Source organism: Lacerta agilis, chromosome 15, assembly GCF_009819535.1.
Source record: "Lacerta agilis isolate rLacAgi1 chromosome 15, rLacAgi1.pri, whole genome shotgun sequence".
Taxonomy (NCBI): Eukaryota; Metazoa; Chordata; class Lepidosauria; order Squamata; family Lacertidae; genus Lacerta; species Lacerta agilis.
Window position 1 is genome coordinate 26622010 of NC_046326.1, and position 14141 is coordinate 26636150.

Consider the following 14141-nt stretch of genomic DNA (forward strand, 5'->3'; position numbering starts at 1 on the left):
TCAATGCACAGGTTCTCTTCCTATTAAGTCCTGTCTGCTAGGTGATGCCATTTTTAAAAACAGTAAGTCTGCAGGAAAGACCTGTTTTATTTTAAATTTAGTACAGTGGTTAGTGATTTTAGGTGGTTTATGATTATTATTAAAGTATTAGTAATAGTGTACTGTATAACTTGATCATCTGTTAGTGGCATGGATTATTCTGGCCCACAGAGTAGTGGATAATACTGTGGATTTAGGAAGAAAGCAACTGGCAATTGGCAAATGCTGCTATCTAGGATATATGCAATTAATCTGGGCCAATGATGAGCATGAAAAATACTGGCTGTGGATAGCTGCATTCCTGGCCAAAAGACTGAGTTTTGAAGCTTTGGGGATATGATCCTCCACTGCACTTTCATCAGTAATTATTGGGATTGATGACACTGCATGACTGAGTTGTCTTTTTAAAAAGACACAATGATTAGGGAACTATAATTGGAACCAGAGATCTATCAAGGGTTTATGATTCAGAGAATGGACAAAATGAGTGATGAGCTATTTGAGAGAAATGGGAAATAGAAAGAATATTTATTTTGTATGATGACAAAAGTAATTGTGTCTGTGATCTTTGGTCACTGAAATAAAATAATTTGAACGTGTTCATTTGTTCCCCTTCCTGTCACTTGCAAGAGGTCTTGATCTGAATGGTTGGCCATGATGGCTGATGTCATGGACTGGCTGGATCCACAGGAGTGGTGGGGAGGCACCAGTTGGAACCCCCTAAGGAAGCAGGCTCAGAGCCAGGGGACTGGTGGTAGGGTGACAATGAGTAGTGAGAGGGAGAAGAGGGAGCAGACTGGGAGGAGGTGTTGGAAGCTGAAGATGCAACAGGGTTTAGTGAGCAGGAAGAGGTTTTAGCAGAGAGGAGTCCAGAATCAGAGGCAGGAGCGGAGGCTGGAGAGGAAGGGGGCCAAGAGGCAGAGAAGAGGCAGGCTGGTGAGGAAGCCAGGCTGTCTCCCCCTCCTGCTGCGACCAGCTCCTCTCCCCCCTGGTCTCCCAGAACTCACAGAGAAATGAAGCGGGTGGAGCAATGAGAGGCAAGACTGTGAAGCCTTAGGCTGCTGGGGAAGGAACTGGGGAGCAGTCTTAGAAGGCAGTGGGAAGGTGGGAACCTTCAGTCCTTGCAGCTCTTTCACTGGGGCAAGAAATACTGGGAAGGGTTGCTGTGACCACTAGGAGTGAGCTGTTTTGTCAGGTGCTTTATTGTCTTATTGCTGCCCCACGCCTAAGTCCAGTTCCTCACTAATAGCTGTCCTCTGCCTCCACAGTTGGGAGAAAGCAATGCTTTGGAATACCAGTTTGCTGGAAACCACAGGAGGAGAGAGTGCTCTTGTGCTCAAATCTTGCTCGTGAGTTTCCCACAGGCATCTGGGCCAGACTAGAGGAGCCATTGGCCTGATCCAGGAGAGCTCTTCTTATGTTCTTAACTACACATATCAAAAGTGGCATTCATTCATTTCAAGTGCTTTCTGGAATTAAGAAATTGGCTTACCTGTGTACTCTCCTCCTACTTTGTTTGCCAGACAATGGCCCAGACATTGGAAATATGCCTGAGATACCATATATACGCCAGAGCCTGGGGCTGTGGGGAACAGAGGCTGACCTTGCCTTTGCCAGTGCACATTCTGCCCCAGGGAACTTCCCTGCCCCTCCCCCTGGACGCTCAGGTGCAAGATTATCACATTCATCCAGGGCCCTCTCAAGTGATTGCAATAAGCAAACAACTACATAACAGAGCTGTGATTGAGAATTTTATCCAGCTCTGTTCAGCGTTTGGGGGGTAGAGAAGTCTCCCCCACAACTCTCTCCCAAAAAAAGCTACTAAGTGGTACCAAGAAAGAATCCTGCCTTTGTTTCATCCGAGTCGCAAGAGGATCTCTGATAAAACATCCAGTGAAACCTCAACATCTGAGCACTAAAGATAAAACAGATCCTACTTCCCCCCCCCCCCAGCGCTAATGACACCGCAGAGGGATTTTGTTACTTTATCTTTTCAAAGCAAGCACTTAGGGAGTTGAAAAGTAATAGCCACTTCACAGATAAAACATGTTTAATTATGCACACAAAACTGCATGGAATGGGGTAGTAAAAAATTTCAAAACAGAAACAAGAAATGTAGCTGCTCGGATCATATATTTACAGCGCTGTAGCACCATAAACGTTCCCACAGCAAACCAGTAACGTGAAGGATGTGTAGGCATGTCTTGAAAACTAGCTTATCGTTAACCAGTTTCTTAGGCCAAAAGAGTCTGAAGATGCTGGCTGTTTTGAATCCAAGGCCCTCTCTAGCTTTCAATACCAAAGAAGTGGTTGCCTCATTGTGGGGGAGGCTGGCCTAGACTAGCCACCAGTTGGGTGGGGAGCAGATTCCTGGTCATTGGACCCACGGGCCTCCAAAGAGGAACCCTCTTCCTTCAATGATGGCACAACAACAGGAGCTGAAGGCTCAGCCTTCAACACAGCTGAAGCCAGATCTGTCTTGGAATATGTCTTAAACCTTTTTGAGATCTTAGACTGGACCCTGTCAGACACCTGAAGGGCCTTCTCTAACAATGAGGCTCAGTTTCTTCTGTGCCCACCTTGTAAACATCTGAGCAATGGCAAGTGTCTACCTGTGACAACCAGCATGGTGTAATGGTTAGAGTGTCAGACTATGGACCTGGAAGACCAGGGTTCGAAACCCCCCTTGGCCACGAAGCTTACTCTCTCCAGGATCAAATTTTAATTTGCCAGATGGAGTGAAGGGCACTGTTTGTCTGTTTTTGAAGTTATTTTGTTTCTAAAGTGCTACTGTAATGAAGAATAAAATAAAAGTACAGAATCAGAATCAGAGAAAAGCTTCTGTCTGTTAAATTGTGTTTTTGCATTTTTGTAAATATCCCTAAATGAATTCAATTTATTATTCAATTAATTGCTATGAAGGCAGGTGATTAGTCAGTTAAAATGTTGTAACTGGTTTCTAGCCCTTGTTTTAATTAGTAAGTCAAGCTCTCAAACCCCTGCACTGAAAGCGGAGTAAACTCTCAAAATGAATTTCATAAATGACTGTGTGCACATTTTTTCCTACACATAAATTACTGTGCAAAGGAAAGGTCTCAATTAATCTTGCAGCTTGGCAGCTTGGGACTCCTTACAAATTCTCAGTTGTGAGAAAACAACACAACAAAGAGACTCAGCTAAGAACAAAGCTGGCAAAAGCCTTGGAAGTCAGTGCTTTTGATTCACCTACTACTCACCTGGATAAAATCTGGAAAGCGCTTTTTACAGGTAGGGCAGGTGAAACAACCATCGTTAACGTGGATCGCCACGTGATCTTTCAACAGATCCAAGCGGTCAAAGGACTCTGGGCAGAAAATGCAAGAATAGGTCTTCTGGTCCAAGTGGAACTTCATGTGACTCTCCAGGGCACTGGTATTAATGAAGCCTTTGTTGCAGATGTCACAGGTCAGAGGACAATTTCCTTCCCGCCCGTGGAACCGTAAGTGCTGATCTAACTTTTCCTTATCACGGAACGCCTTCCCACAGTGCAAGCATTTGAAGGGACGGAATGACTTTCGGATGAACAAGTGCTGGAGAGCTGCGTTCTGAAAAGATACATTAAAAAAACAAAACAAGCCGTGTCAACTAGCTAAGATTCTAGCTAGCTGTGTTTCCATAAAAAGCACCTAGAACCTATCTGCAGTCTGCACACGGAGAAACAGAAAGAGAGGTAAATGGATTTGCCTAAGGACACAATGTTGAGTCGGGAGCAGAACCTAGGAAGACACAGGGCTTTAGTGCTTGAATTATGACTCCCCATCATTTGCACCAAGACACATTTTGACAGATTCTTGCCCTGATCCAGCAGTCTGTGGCATCACACATAGATCACTGGGTTGCTGCCCAAAGCGACTCTCCTGTGTTAGGTTCCCCCTCCTATTTCTGTTAAGGAAACACAAGACAGGGCACCATCATATTAAACATTTCCTCCTCACTTAGCAAACCCACTGCTTGCAAGCAAGAATGTGAAACTGGGTAAGGGAAACCCTAGATGTGTGAAGACATCACATCAGAGGAACACTGGGTGTCACTTTATGCCAGGTCGGATTAATTTGTCCATCTAGCCCAATAGTTTCTGCTCTGACTGGCAGTGACACTCGAGGATCTCAATCAAAAGAAAGAAAGAGAACCCCTAGGTGTTTGAAATGCAATTTATTCCAGGCCCATTGCATTATGGAAGAAATCCTTCCATGGTGTGGGGTGGTGGTGGTGGCAGTAATTCTCAGCAAATGCATGGTGACTCCTGTTCCCTGCGAGCTGCCAGGGATTAAACCTGGGACCTTCTATGAGCATTGCTACCACTTGAGCTATGGTCTCCTTAACTACAGATTAACAGGAGGGGAGGGGAGGCTCTCTAACCAGCACAAGTTGGCCTAGCACAGGGATGGGGAAACTGTGGCTCTTCTGATACTTCTGAGTTCCCATCAGCCCTAGTCCACATGGCTAGTGATCACTGCTGGTAGGAGTTGTAGGACAATGATATCTGGAGCCCCAAAGCCACCCAATCCCAAGCTTGACACCTTCTGGTCCAAGAATTGCAAGAGGCAAACAGGCTACTCATCCTTTTTGGCTTCAGCTAACTGTTACGAAGGTTTCACAGGACTCCAGCCGAATCTAACAAAGGATCCTGTTGAGAATTAAATGCATGCCTCTCCCACAGTGCTCCCCCCCGGGGGTACTCAAGGATACACAGTACCGGAACCTCTTTTTTGTTGTTAAAAAGTGTGGCACATTTGTAACAACTTAATGGTGAGTACTGGTACCTATTTTTCTTGGGGGGGGGAAGCACTGGTCTCCCAGATTATTCAAAAACTGAGGCATCCAATAGATTAGGCACTAGAGCTGCAGCTCCTTAGGTGCTAACTTGAATGCTCTGGGATTGCTTCTTTCCTTCTCAATGTTTTGTATAGCTAAGCAAAAAGAAAAATTCAGTTTTCATTCTGTTAATTAGACATACATTAGAGAACCCATCATTTTCTTTTAAGTATGACTCATGATCTCTGGAAACCAAATTAATCTTAACAATGATAGCGTGAGGCAAAATATTAACTACAAACAAAACATTATTTATTCAGACTCGGGGAAACACAGGCTAATCAAACTTAGTCACAGAGAACAAAATGTGTTTAGTAGTAGAGAACCTAACGATAATTGGCTGTCATTAATACATGTGACAAAAACTCATTAAAGTAATTATGGAGTTTTTTGTCTGTAGCTTTCTCCTTTCTTGGAGCCATTTTGTCCCTTTTCTTTCTCTTTAAATATAATTACAAATACATGCTATACTAATCTGTACGCAGGTTGTAACATCTATCCTTCCTTATAGCAATAAAGGGAGATTTTACTGTACCAAGCCTGGAATCACAATTTAAAAAGGGGGCAACAGATAAAAATTAATGCCTCCAGTATAATATTTAGGGTTGATTTAGAGTCACTAAACTCAAGGAGAATTTTTGCATGAACTTAATTGGGATATAGATTGAACTGAGCCACAATAGTCTTCTTCCCACCCTGTGTGTAATTTTTAGGGTACATGCATGTTTCCACATCACAAATGAGTTAATCTAGAACAGGGGTCAGCAACCTAAGGCCCATGGGCCAGAAGCGGCCGACGGAGGCCATTTAATCAGCCCACAAGCAGCCCCCGAACTGAGCCACCCGCTCAGCGAGTCCCCACACGCTGCATTAAACCAGCACAGCACGGTGCGGGGACTTTCTTCCGCAGCACCAGAAATCACTTCTGCACATGCCCAGACGCCAAAAATCGCTTCTGCGCAGGCGTAATTTTCGGCGTCTGGGCATGTGCAGAAGCAATTTCTGGCACCACAGACATGAGCAGACACAATTTCTGGCGTAGCGCTGTGCCGGTCCAGCCCACGGAGGATCTATGCCCCGTAAGCCTTGCCAACCCCTGATCTAGAACAACTAACCTCTACATTATCTATGCTCACAAACAACACTGCAAATTTGGACTTAAACATTTATCCACACTGAAGAGAAATGCATTTTGTTTTCTGCTAGTGCAAGATCTTAATTATGCACTCTTCACTAAAGATAGATGTAACATTAGGATAAATAGTCAACGTTAATTCTTCTAAAGTCTTTTGGTTACCATGGCTCCTATTCAGTCTCAAAACTGAAACAACCAAAGAAAAGGTGCTAAGATGTTAGCTTTGTTGCTGCAATAAAAGCTTCAGTGCTCTTTTCATAAAATAATATTCAGATGTTTGCTACATGGTGGAAAACAGAAATGCACTCCATCCACTGCAAAAGGTTGTGGTTTTACGTTGTTTTTAGATGGAAGAAGAAAACAAGTCACTTTCTATATCACAGGGCAATTCTGTGTGAGCAAGCACACAACCTTGCAAGGTTTTTGTTTGTTTAATTGAGAGGCACGTGTGTCTGTCTTTTGCATTCCAAAGATTATCAGAATAATTTCAAGAATGGTTGACTTTTCTGAGATGCAGGAAGGGAAAGGGAGAGAAGGGTATTTGTGATGTCACGGGTGCTAACCAATAGGCACCCACCACAATTAGCATTTGTTTCCCTAAAACAAAGTAAATGACTTTCACTTGATTCAACCTTGCCTATACCCAAAACATGTAGAACCACTTCATTATTTCTTCACAGCTCAGCATAGGACAAAAAATAATAATAATGCATGTGTGTCTGAAGGGCAGTGAAGATGCTATCATACCACCTCTGTTGCTCTTCAAATGCTATGTGTACCTTCACTCTTAGTATCCACTAACACTCATTTTAAATAGCACTAAAAAAAAAAATAATCCAACACACACACACACACTTATGTCCTTCTAGATTAACCCACTGCAACAGAGTCATCTCTCTTAATCTCTGCTTTGGCTTCAGTGGGAACAGTTCACAGCTGGCTTTGCAGCCTTGCTTCCAAGTGTCCTGCGTGCTTCAGTAATTAAAGAGGAATTTTGAAGTTGGCAGGTAGCTGGTGTGGGAGCCATTTCTATGTTTTTGTACATGCAATCTCCAATTACAAGACACCAGCCCAGCAAAAGATTGAAAAGGCAGCAGGACTCCGTATACCCCCACCGAGTGGGAGAAAACAGCAAAGGAAATTTGCACTCTTGGGCTGCAATTTCTCTTCTATTATTAACCATTGTCTGTTTTCCACTCTACTTCTCAGACATTAAATATTAATTCTGATCCATACCAACAAGGAGGGGGAGAAATCGCAGGGCGAGACAGAAGGAGCAACTGTATTTAACCATGTAAGTTATTAGCATGCACTGCACATCCCCACACGTCAGGCTTATGGAAACGCTTTCACATTCCCAAGTTAGCATTGCAACTAAGCTGTGGTGAAGGAAAGTTTAATGCCACATGGACAGAAACTCTGCATGGAATTGGAAAGTGCCTGTCAGATGTGTAGAGCTGGGGCTTGAGAAACATCCGCCAGGGTCTCTCCTTCAGGTGTCCTACCCAGCCTCTTAAAGAAGGTGCAGGGCAGTACGTGGTCGTAAATGTTTGTTGAAATCAGTTTAGGCTCCTCTGGTGCTGGCTATGAAAAGAAAAAGAGTATTTACCTACAGCTGTTGCACAGCATACCATAGCTGCAATCCAAAGGACTACATGGAAACTGGTTTTTCCCCTCTCATTCCTACACATCTCTCTCCTCGCACTGCTCTCAATGATTAGAGCACCGTCTGGAACAGCAATTGATGCTGCCCAAGGGGATAGGGTCAGAAGGAGAATTTAGACTCCCTTTGGGGTACCTATAGAAGCGCCTGAGCCGTACACAAGGGAGTCTTTGAGCTCACAGTCCCATCATCTGCACTATGCATTTAAGCCCCCGTGATGCTGCTTACAGCAGCTGTGTCTTTCCCCAAAGAATCCTGGGAACTGTAGTTTGTAAAGTGTGTTGAGAGTCATTAGGAGACCCCTGCTTCCCTCCCAAGGGGGTCAAACCAGTGATGGCCAAACTTGGCTACAACTCCCATGATCCCTAGCTAGCAGGACCAGTGGTCAGGGATGTTGGGAATTGTAGTCCCAAAACAGCTGGAGGGCCAAGTTTGGCCATCACTGGGTTAAACGAACAATTCCTCTTCCAAGGGAACTCTGGGAACGATAGCTCCATCAGGGAAATAGGTGGCTCCCAAAAACTCGCAGCACCCTTAACAAACAACCATTCCCAGGATTCTTTGGGGGGAAACCATTAGTTTAAAGTGCTACAAAAGTGCTTTAAATGTGTAGTGCAGATGGTGCCCGAGTCAAATATGGCTCCCCCCCTAATTACAAATAATCCTAATGTTCCACAGCCACTTACTTGCGTGGAAAAATGTTGACTACTGCAATCACAACTATATCTGGCATGTTCTTGGAATCCCAGCAGCATTTTTTTCTGCCACTGCAATCGCTGCCAGCTGTATCTGTGATTGCTCAGTTTGCTTGCTAAAAACCTCCCCCATGGAAATGCACATCCAGAATAGTCAGGAAGCTCATTCGTAGGCATAACTTGTGTAAACCAGTCCTGTGTGTCTTTAGGCCAGCCGCTACCCTCCTCAGCTTTTATCTCCTGAATGGAAAGGGGAATAATAAACAACCTACCTCAAAGGGTTGTTGAGCAGATGGATATGAGAAAGGGTATAAAGCTATACTGCTATAAATAGCTGTTCTGGAAAAGAATCTGGCAGTTCATTATTTGCCCCAGAAACCTAATAATTGGAGAAAAAGCTCTTGCACACTTGGAAACATAAGGTGATGTAGCCTACTCTCCCCAAGGACGATTACTATTTAAGGCCATATGTGGGGAAGCACATATCTGAATTCTTCCGTGTGTGAAAAAATAACAACGTACCTTTCCTGCAAACAGAAAACCATAATGTCAGGGAGAAAGGCTCTAGCCCAACATCCTAGTTTTCTATGATACAAACCACAAAATGACTGATGAAATCTGTTACCTTATAGCAGGAGGAAAAATGGGACAGGCAAATCCATTGGAAGCTAACAGGAAGTGACATGGTAGGCAGTTTTATGAAGTTATGCAGGGCGGAGGGAGAGAGGGGGTAAAAAAAAAAAACAACACCAAGCAAACAGACCTGCACTTCCAACTGAGCAGAAAGCACTGGGGTGGGGTGGGGTAAATATCTGTTACAAATCAGACTGTAAAACAGAAGCTTATGCAGGGAACCATTACAAAAGGGGTTTTGTAGCCTGATATTCTAGAATCAAGACACTTAGGGTTGTATTCAACGAACTCTTGCTCAGAGCAGACACACTGAAGTTAGTCATGGCCATTCATTTCAATGGGTCTACTAAGGGCTGTCTTTACCTAGGGGTGCAAGGGGTGCCAAATTCTGGGGGGCACCAGGCGCCCGCGGTTGAAGCCGCCTAAGCTCTTAACTATCTACCTGTTATGAAATAATAAATAATTTCGATCAAGCTAGAAAAACAAAATACATATGTACCTAGGTATTACCAAAATGTATACCTACTGTTTCACTAAAGGACTTCCAACTTTGTGCACTCATTTACCAAACACACGCCGTGCCAGCGGCGGCGCTTGTCATTCACAACAGTGGAGCTTGACTCGTAAACTAGAGATAAGGCATAAGCGTGGTGTCTGACATAAGCATAATAAAAGTTAATTTGGGGGCAAAACTAAATTTTGGGGTGCTGGGTGGATCTTTGCACCCCGGTGGTGCATATGCTAAAGACTACGCTGGGTCTACTCTAGGTAACAGTTAGCAGAATGCAACCCCGAAGGGGCCCAAGAGAAGTGTTTTCCTAGAATGGGGCCTTTCAGAACTAAGGAGCAAGTGGCTGCTGGTTTTTTCCTGTGCCTCTGCTGTGTCCCATAGGCATCTCTGTAATTTCAGCCCGAAGAGCCTCAGCAGGGTGCAGCAGCACTCTCCCCTCCTGAAGTTTCCAACAAAAGGTATTCAGAAGCATACATACAATGGAGGAAGAATTTGTCCATCAGGGTTGGTGAACCTTGCTAGCCTTCTCCTCCATGAATTTGTCTAATCCTCTTATAACCCCATCCAAGTTGGTGCCCATCACAACACCTTGTGGGAGCAAATTCCATAGTTTTGACTATGCACTGCGTGGCTGCCAAGAAAAAAACTAAGCAGAGAAGCTCAGGCAAATGAACCTCACCTAACACTGCAGAAGACGGAAACTGCATACAGCAAAGTTTAATCATGCTGCAATGTGAAATACACAACCAGACTACAGATGCCTATATAATGTAGTCCTCCAAAATGTTTTCACATAAATGATGCATTTAAAAACGACACCCGGTCTTGAATACTCAGATACTTCTCACAACATTCCATTAGAGATTCTAACCCAATGCATTTGAAAGTGAAGTCCAAAGATTTTCAGGGAATGTTGATAAACAGTTCTTGTCCAAGCTAGTTCCATATTGCTATGCAAAAAAAAAATCTAAAGACAGAAAACGAGTGATTTTTTAAAATACCGGTAAACTTTTGTATGCGAGAAAGCTTCTTGTGGAACAAATTATATTTTAAAAACCTATTTGATATGCATTGCTACTTCTGTATTGGAGGAGGTGAATGTTCTTCGGCCAGTAAGGAAGCATTGCCAAAGTTTACTCTTAACATGCCATCTTGCATGTGGAGCAAGTTCTTTGGTGGTGTTGAATTCACCCCGGTGCAATTAACTTAGATCTTGCTCAATCTCTTTCTTTAAGGCATCCACACACTTTTTGAAAAAGAAAGAAAAGCCAGCCCTCTGAAGCTACAAGCGAATGAAAGTTCAACCTGTTTGCAGCTGTTTCTTTTTGCAATCAAAATATCACACACAGAAAGAAGGATGGGGAAAGAAGTATTTAAGCTACACAAACTGATCTCCCAACTGAACAGTTTGGAGGATTACTTGTCTAAATCATTTCCCTCTTAAACTTGACAGAAGAGTAGCACGCAGCTGCCAGAAAGCACGGGCTCAGAGTATTTGTTTTTGGTATACAGAGTTCTCATTGCAGGTTTTAATATCCCAAAGGTCTGCAGCCCCCCGCAAAAGAACTTTATCATTAAATGAAATCTTTGCCTTCGAAGGAAAAATGGATATGGGCCAAGGTCATGGTGCCTCTTTGCCAATGTCTTCCAACACCAAGAGCACAGCGACATACACACAGATGGTGCTGCAAGCAGCCTGCTAGTCCACCCCACTTCATGCGGCAGATTGGAATACGCCTGTCTGCCAGACTGGATGTACTAGATTCTCAGGAAGGACTAGCTGAGCATCATGAATCTAATCAACTTCAATTGCTGCCCAGTTCCTCCTAGCATCACGAGAGGCACCGAGCAATTTGTGTGAAGTTTGTCTTTGCAGGAGCAGTGGGATGTGCTCAGCTTGAAATGTCACGCAAGAAGTTTAGAGATTGACACCAATTTAAGGTAAAAAGGTCAGCAGTAACCAGCAGGCAAATCAAGCATCCGCAAAGAGGCAACAACTTCTTAGCGCCAAGTCTGTCTTCCTTTTATGAGCGATGAGATGTTCTCTGCCTGAAATGTCGGGTGTAGGAAGTTTAGAAGCTGACACCAATTTCGGGTAAAAGGTCAGCAGTAACTAAGAGGCAAATCAAACCTCGAGTGGAAAATGGCAACTGAGGGGCTGTGCAGTGGGGCTGTGCATACTTTACAGCAAACCACCCCCAATTTTGAACAAAGGACACTAATTCTATAACCCATATAAATTAAGTATGAATATTAAACATGTATGTCTTATCCGGCAAAAGTTACTGTTTAGAAGACACAGATTTTAATACAATTTCTTTTTGGAGCAGGAGAGCAAGAGAAGGCAAATAATGAAAGGAATAGGGAGGAAAGGTATGGTAAATAAACCAACCAACATAGATGGCCAATGGAAGTTATTTGGGGCACTGAAACTCCAGCCACTGACTGCTAGGTCTATCAGCTTCTACCTTCTGGTGTCTGAGTCTGTGCCCCAAAATTGCTAAAGCTCTTTGTTTTACAACGTGAAATCTGAGGTTCTCAGGGCATCAGTTTTCCCACAAAATGCCAGACTCCACACTTACAAATAAGGCTACCAATTATTTTTACTAGCCCTGCTGCTGAGCCTTTAGAGCAGGGGTAGTCAATATGGTGCCCTACAGAGGTTGTCGGACTACAGCTCCCATCCGCCCCAGCCAGAATGGCCATGGTGTTTATTAGATTGCAAGCCTGCGGGAAGGGACTGGTTTTAACAGACTGTATGCATGCCGTTCTGGGAAACTTTTTTGGCTGAAGAGCGGTGTACAAATGATCTAAATAAATAAATCATCAGCACAGATAACGAGAGCTGAAGTCCAGCAACATCTGGAGCACAGCATATTGGCAACCCATTCTTTAAGAGATTAGCCTGACACGCATTAATTAAGGAGACAAAACCTTTTAAGCATGGAAATATAATTATGGGGTGGGGTGTGGGGGACATTGCCTGCTTAACTCCTGCATATCAGTCTGCTGTCTAAAGGGGTTCGAACAGAGCCAGTAAAAATGGTGATGACCTTAACAGTAAACCCACAGGCACGCAGGGAGCACACACAGCCCCAGCCAGCTGCTGAGTTCTTCGCTTACCCGGATACGCTTAGCTCTCCGCATGTCGTCTGCTGTCATTGTGCTCTGGGTAGCCACCACAGTCTGTTCATGCGGCTGGAGCTGTAAGGGGTGGCTCTCGGGCTGCTGATCCAAGGATGATGGCGTCTCTTGTGGCACCGGTGTTTGTTCCTGTTGGTCCAGTCCATTCAGCGTGGCTTGCCCAGCCTCATCAAACTGCCCCTTGCTGGAGAAATGCAGCAAGTCCTGAAATTGGAAATCAAATGGATGGTGGTCATATCGCCGCCCGTCGTATTATGGTATAGCAATGACGGTTAGGCTATACTGGTTTTGCAGAACTAGGTCCATTTCATACCAGAAAAAGAAGGGGCATGGTTTTTTTTATTTTATTTATTAAATTTGTATACTGTGTGACAATTCAAGATTGTCCTCCTTGTTCTGCTGATTTTTTGCAGCACAGAATTGCCGATGGGCAAATGCTGCTGAGGATATTTCTGATGCAACTTCAACATCCCTTGTATGTGTTCAGCAGTGGAAATTCATTGCTGACAGAAGCTACTGAGATACCCCTTCCCAGGCTAGTTCTGATTCAACTTTATAAGGACTGGGGGGATGATCAGGAATGCAGTTAAGCAGACTCATGCTCCCAATTTCATTGGAAACTCCTTTGCCTGCTCCTACCAAACGATACCTGTGTCCCTTCCACACATTTTCCTCCATTTTCACTGGTTACTTCTAAGCGCATAAATTTAGGAGGGCGACCCGGTCGCCTGCCTGGTCCAAATCTTCGTTTTCCTCGTCCACGACCTCTGCCTCTTGCTCTGCAAAATATATAGGAAACTGAGTTAGAGAGGGGAGCGATCTGTATTCCTAAGTCTCATGGGTCCAGTCAATTTAGCAAAAGTTTTTCAGACTTCTATCAGATGCCAAAGACATATATTCCTGTGGTGAAACATGGGAACAGGCTGTACAATAGGGCTTCCAGAAACGAACAGCCAGAGGCTTCCAGGTAGCAGGCCACAAAGGCAATAACCCTCCCCTCTTGTTTGCCCTCAGCATCTGGTACCCAGGGATATGCTTCCCCTGGAACATAGTCCAGATCACTGATGTAAACAGGAACATCTCAGTTTTGATCATGGGTGAGCAACCTGCAGCCCCAGGATCATATCCTCATTTAATGTGGCCCCAAATATCTCTTGAAATTGCCCTATTGTTCCATTCCATCAAAGGGTTGTATCCAGTTTAGCTTTACTCAGAGTAGTCCCACTGGAATCAATGTACCTAACTTAGCCGTGTTCATTAATTTCAAGGGGGCTACTCTGAATATGAATAGCACTGGAGACAACTGGAGGCTATACAGTCATAACTCCGCCCAGACTGGCTGGGGAAACTCAGCCAGATGGGTGGGGTACAAATAATAAATTATATTATTATTATTATTACCTCAGAAGTTGAACGGAATCCATTCCAGAAGTTCATTCGACTTCCAAAACATTCAAAAACCAAAGT

General features: G+C 44.0%; 1 protein-coding gene across 4 annotated transcripts in view; it reads right to left on the bottom strand.

The window, feature by feature from the left end:
* The window catches only part of PRDM10 (PR/SET domain 10), a 75593-nt gene that overhangs the window by 16184 nt on the left and 45268 nt on the right, over positions 1–14141 (bottom strand). For all 4 annotated transcript variants that reach the window (XM_033171398.1, XM_033171397.1, XM_033171399.1 and 1 more), the window contains 3 exons: positions 13324–13453; positions 12654–12878; positions 3276–3623 (listed from right to left, as the gene is read on the bottom strand). In XM_033171398.1, coding sequence (XP_033027289.1) covers positions 3276–3623; positions 12654–12878; positions 13324–13453 — 703 coding nt within the window. The remainder of the gene's footprint in view (positions 1–3275; positions 3624–12653; positions 12879–13323; positions 13454–14141) is intronic.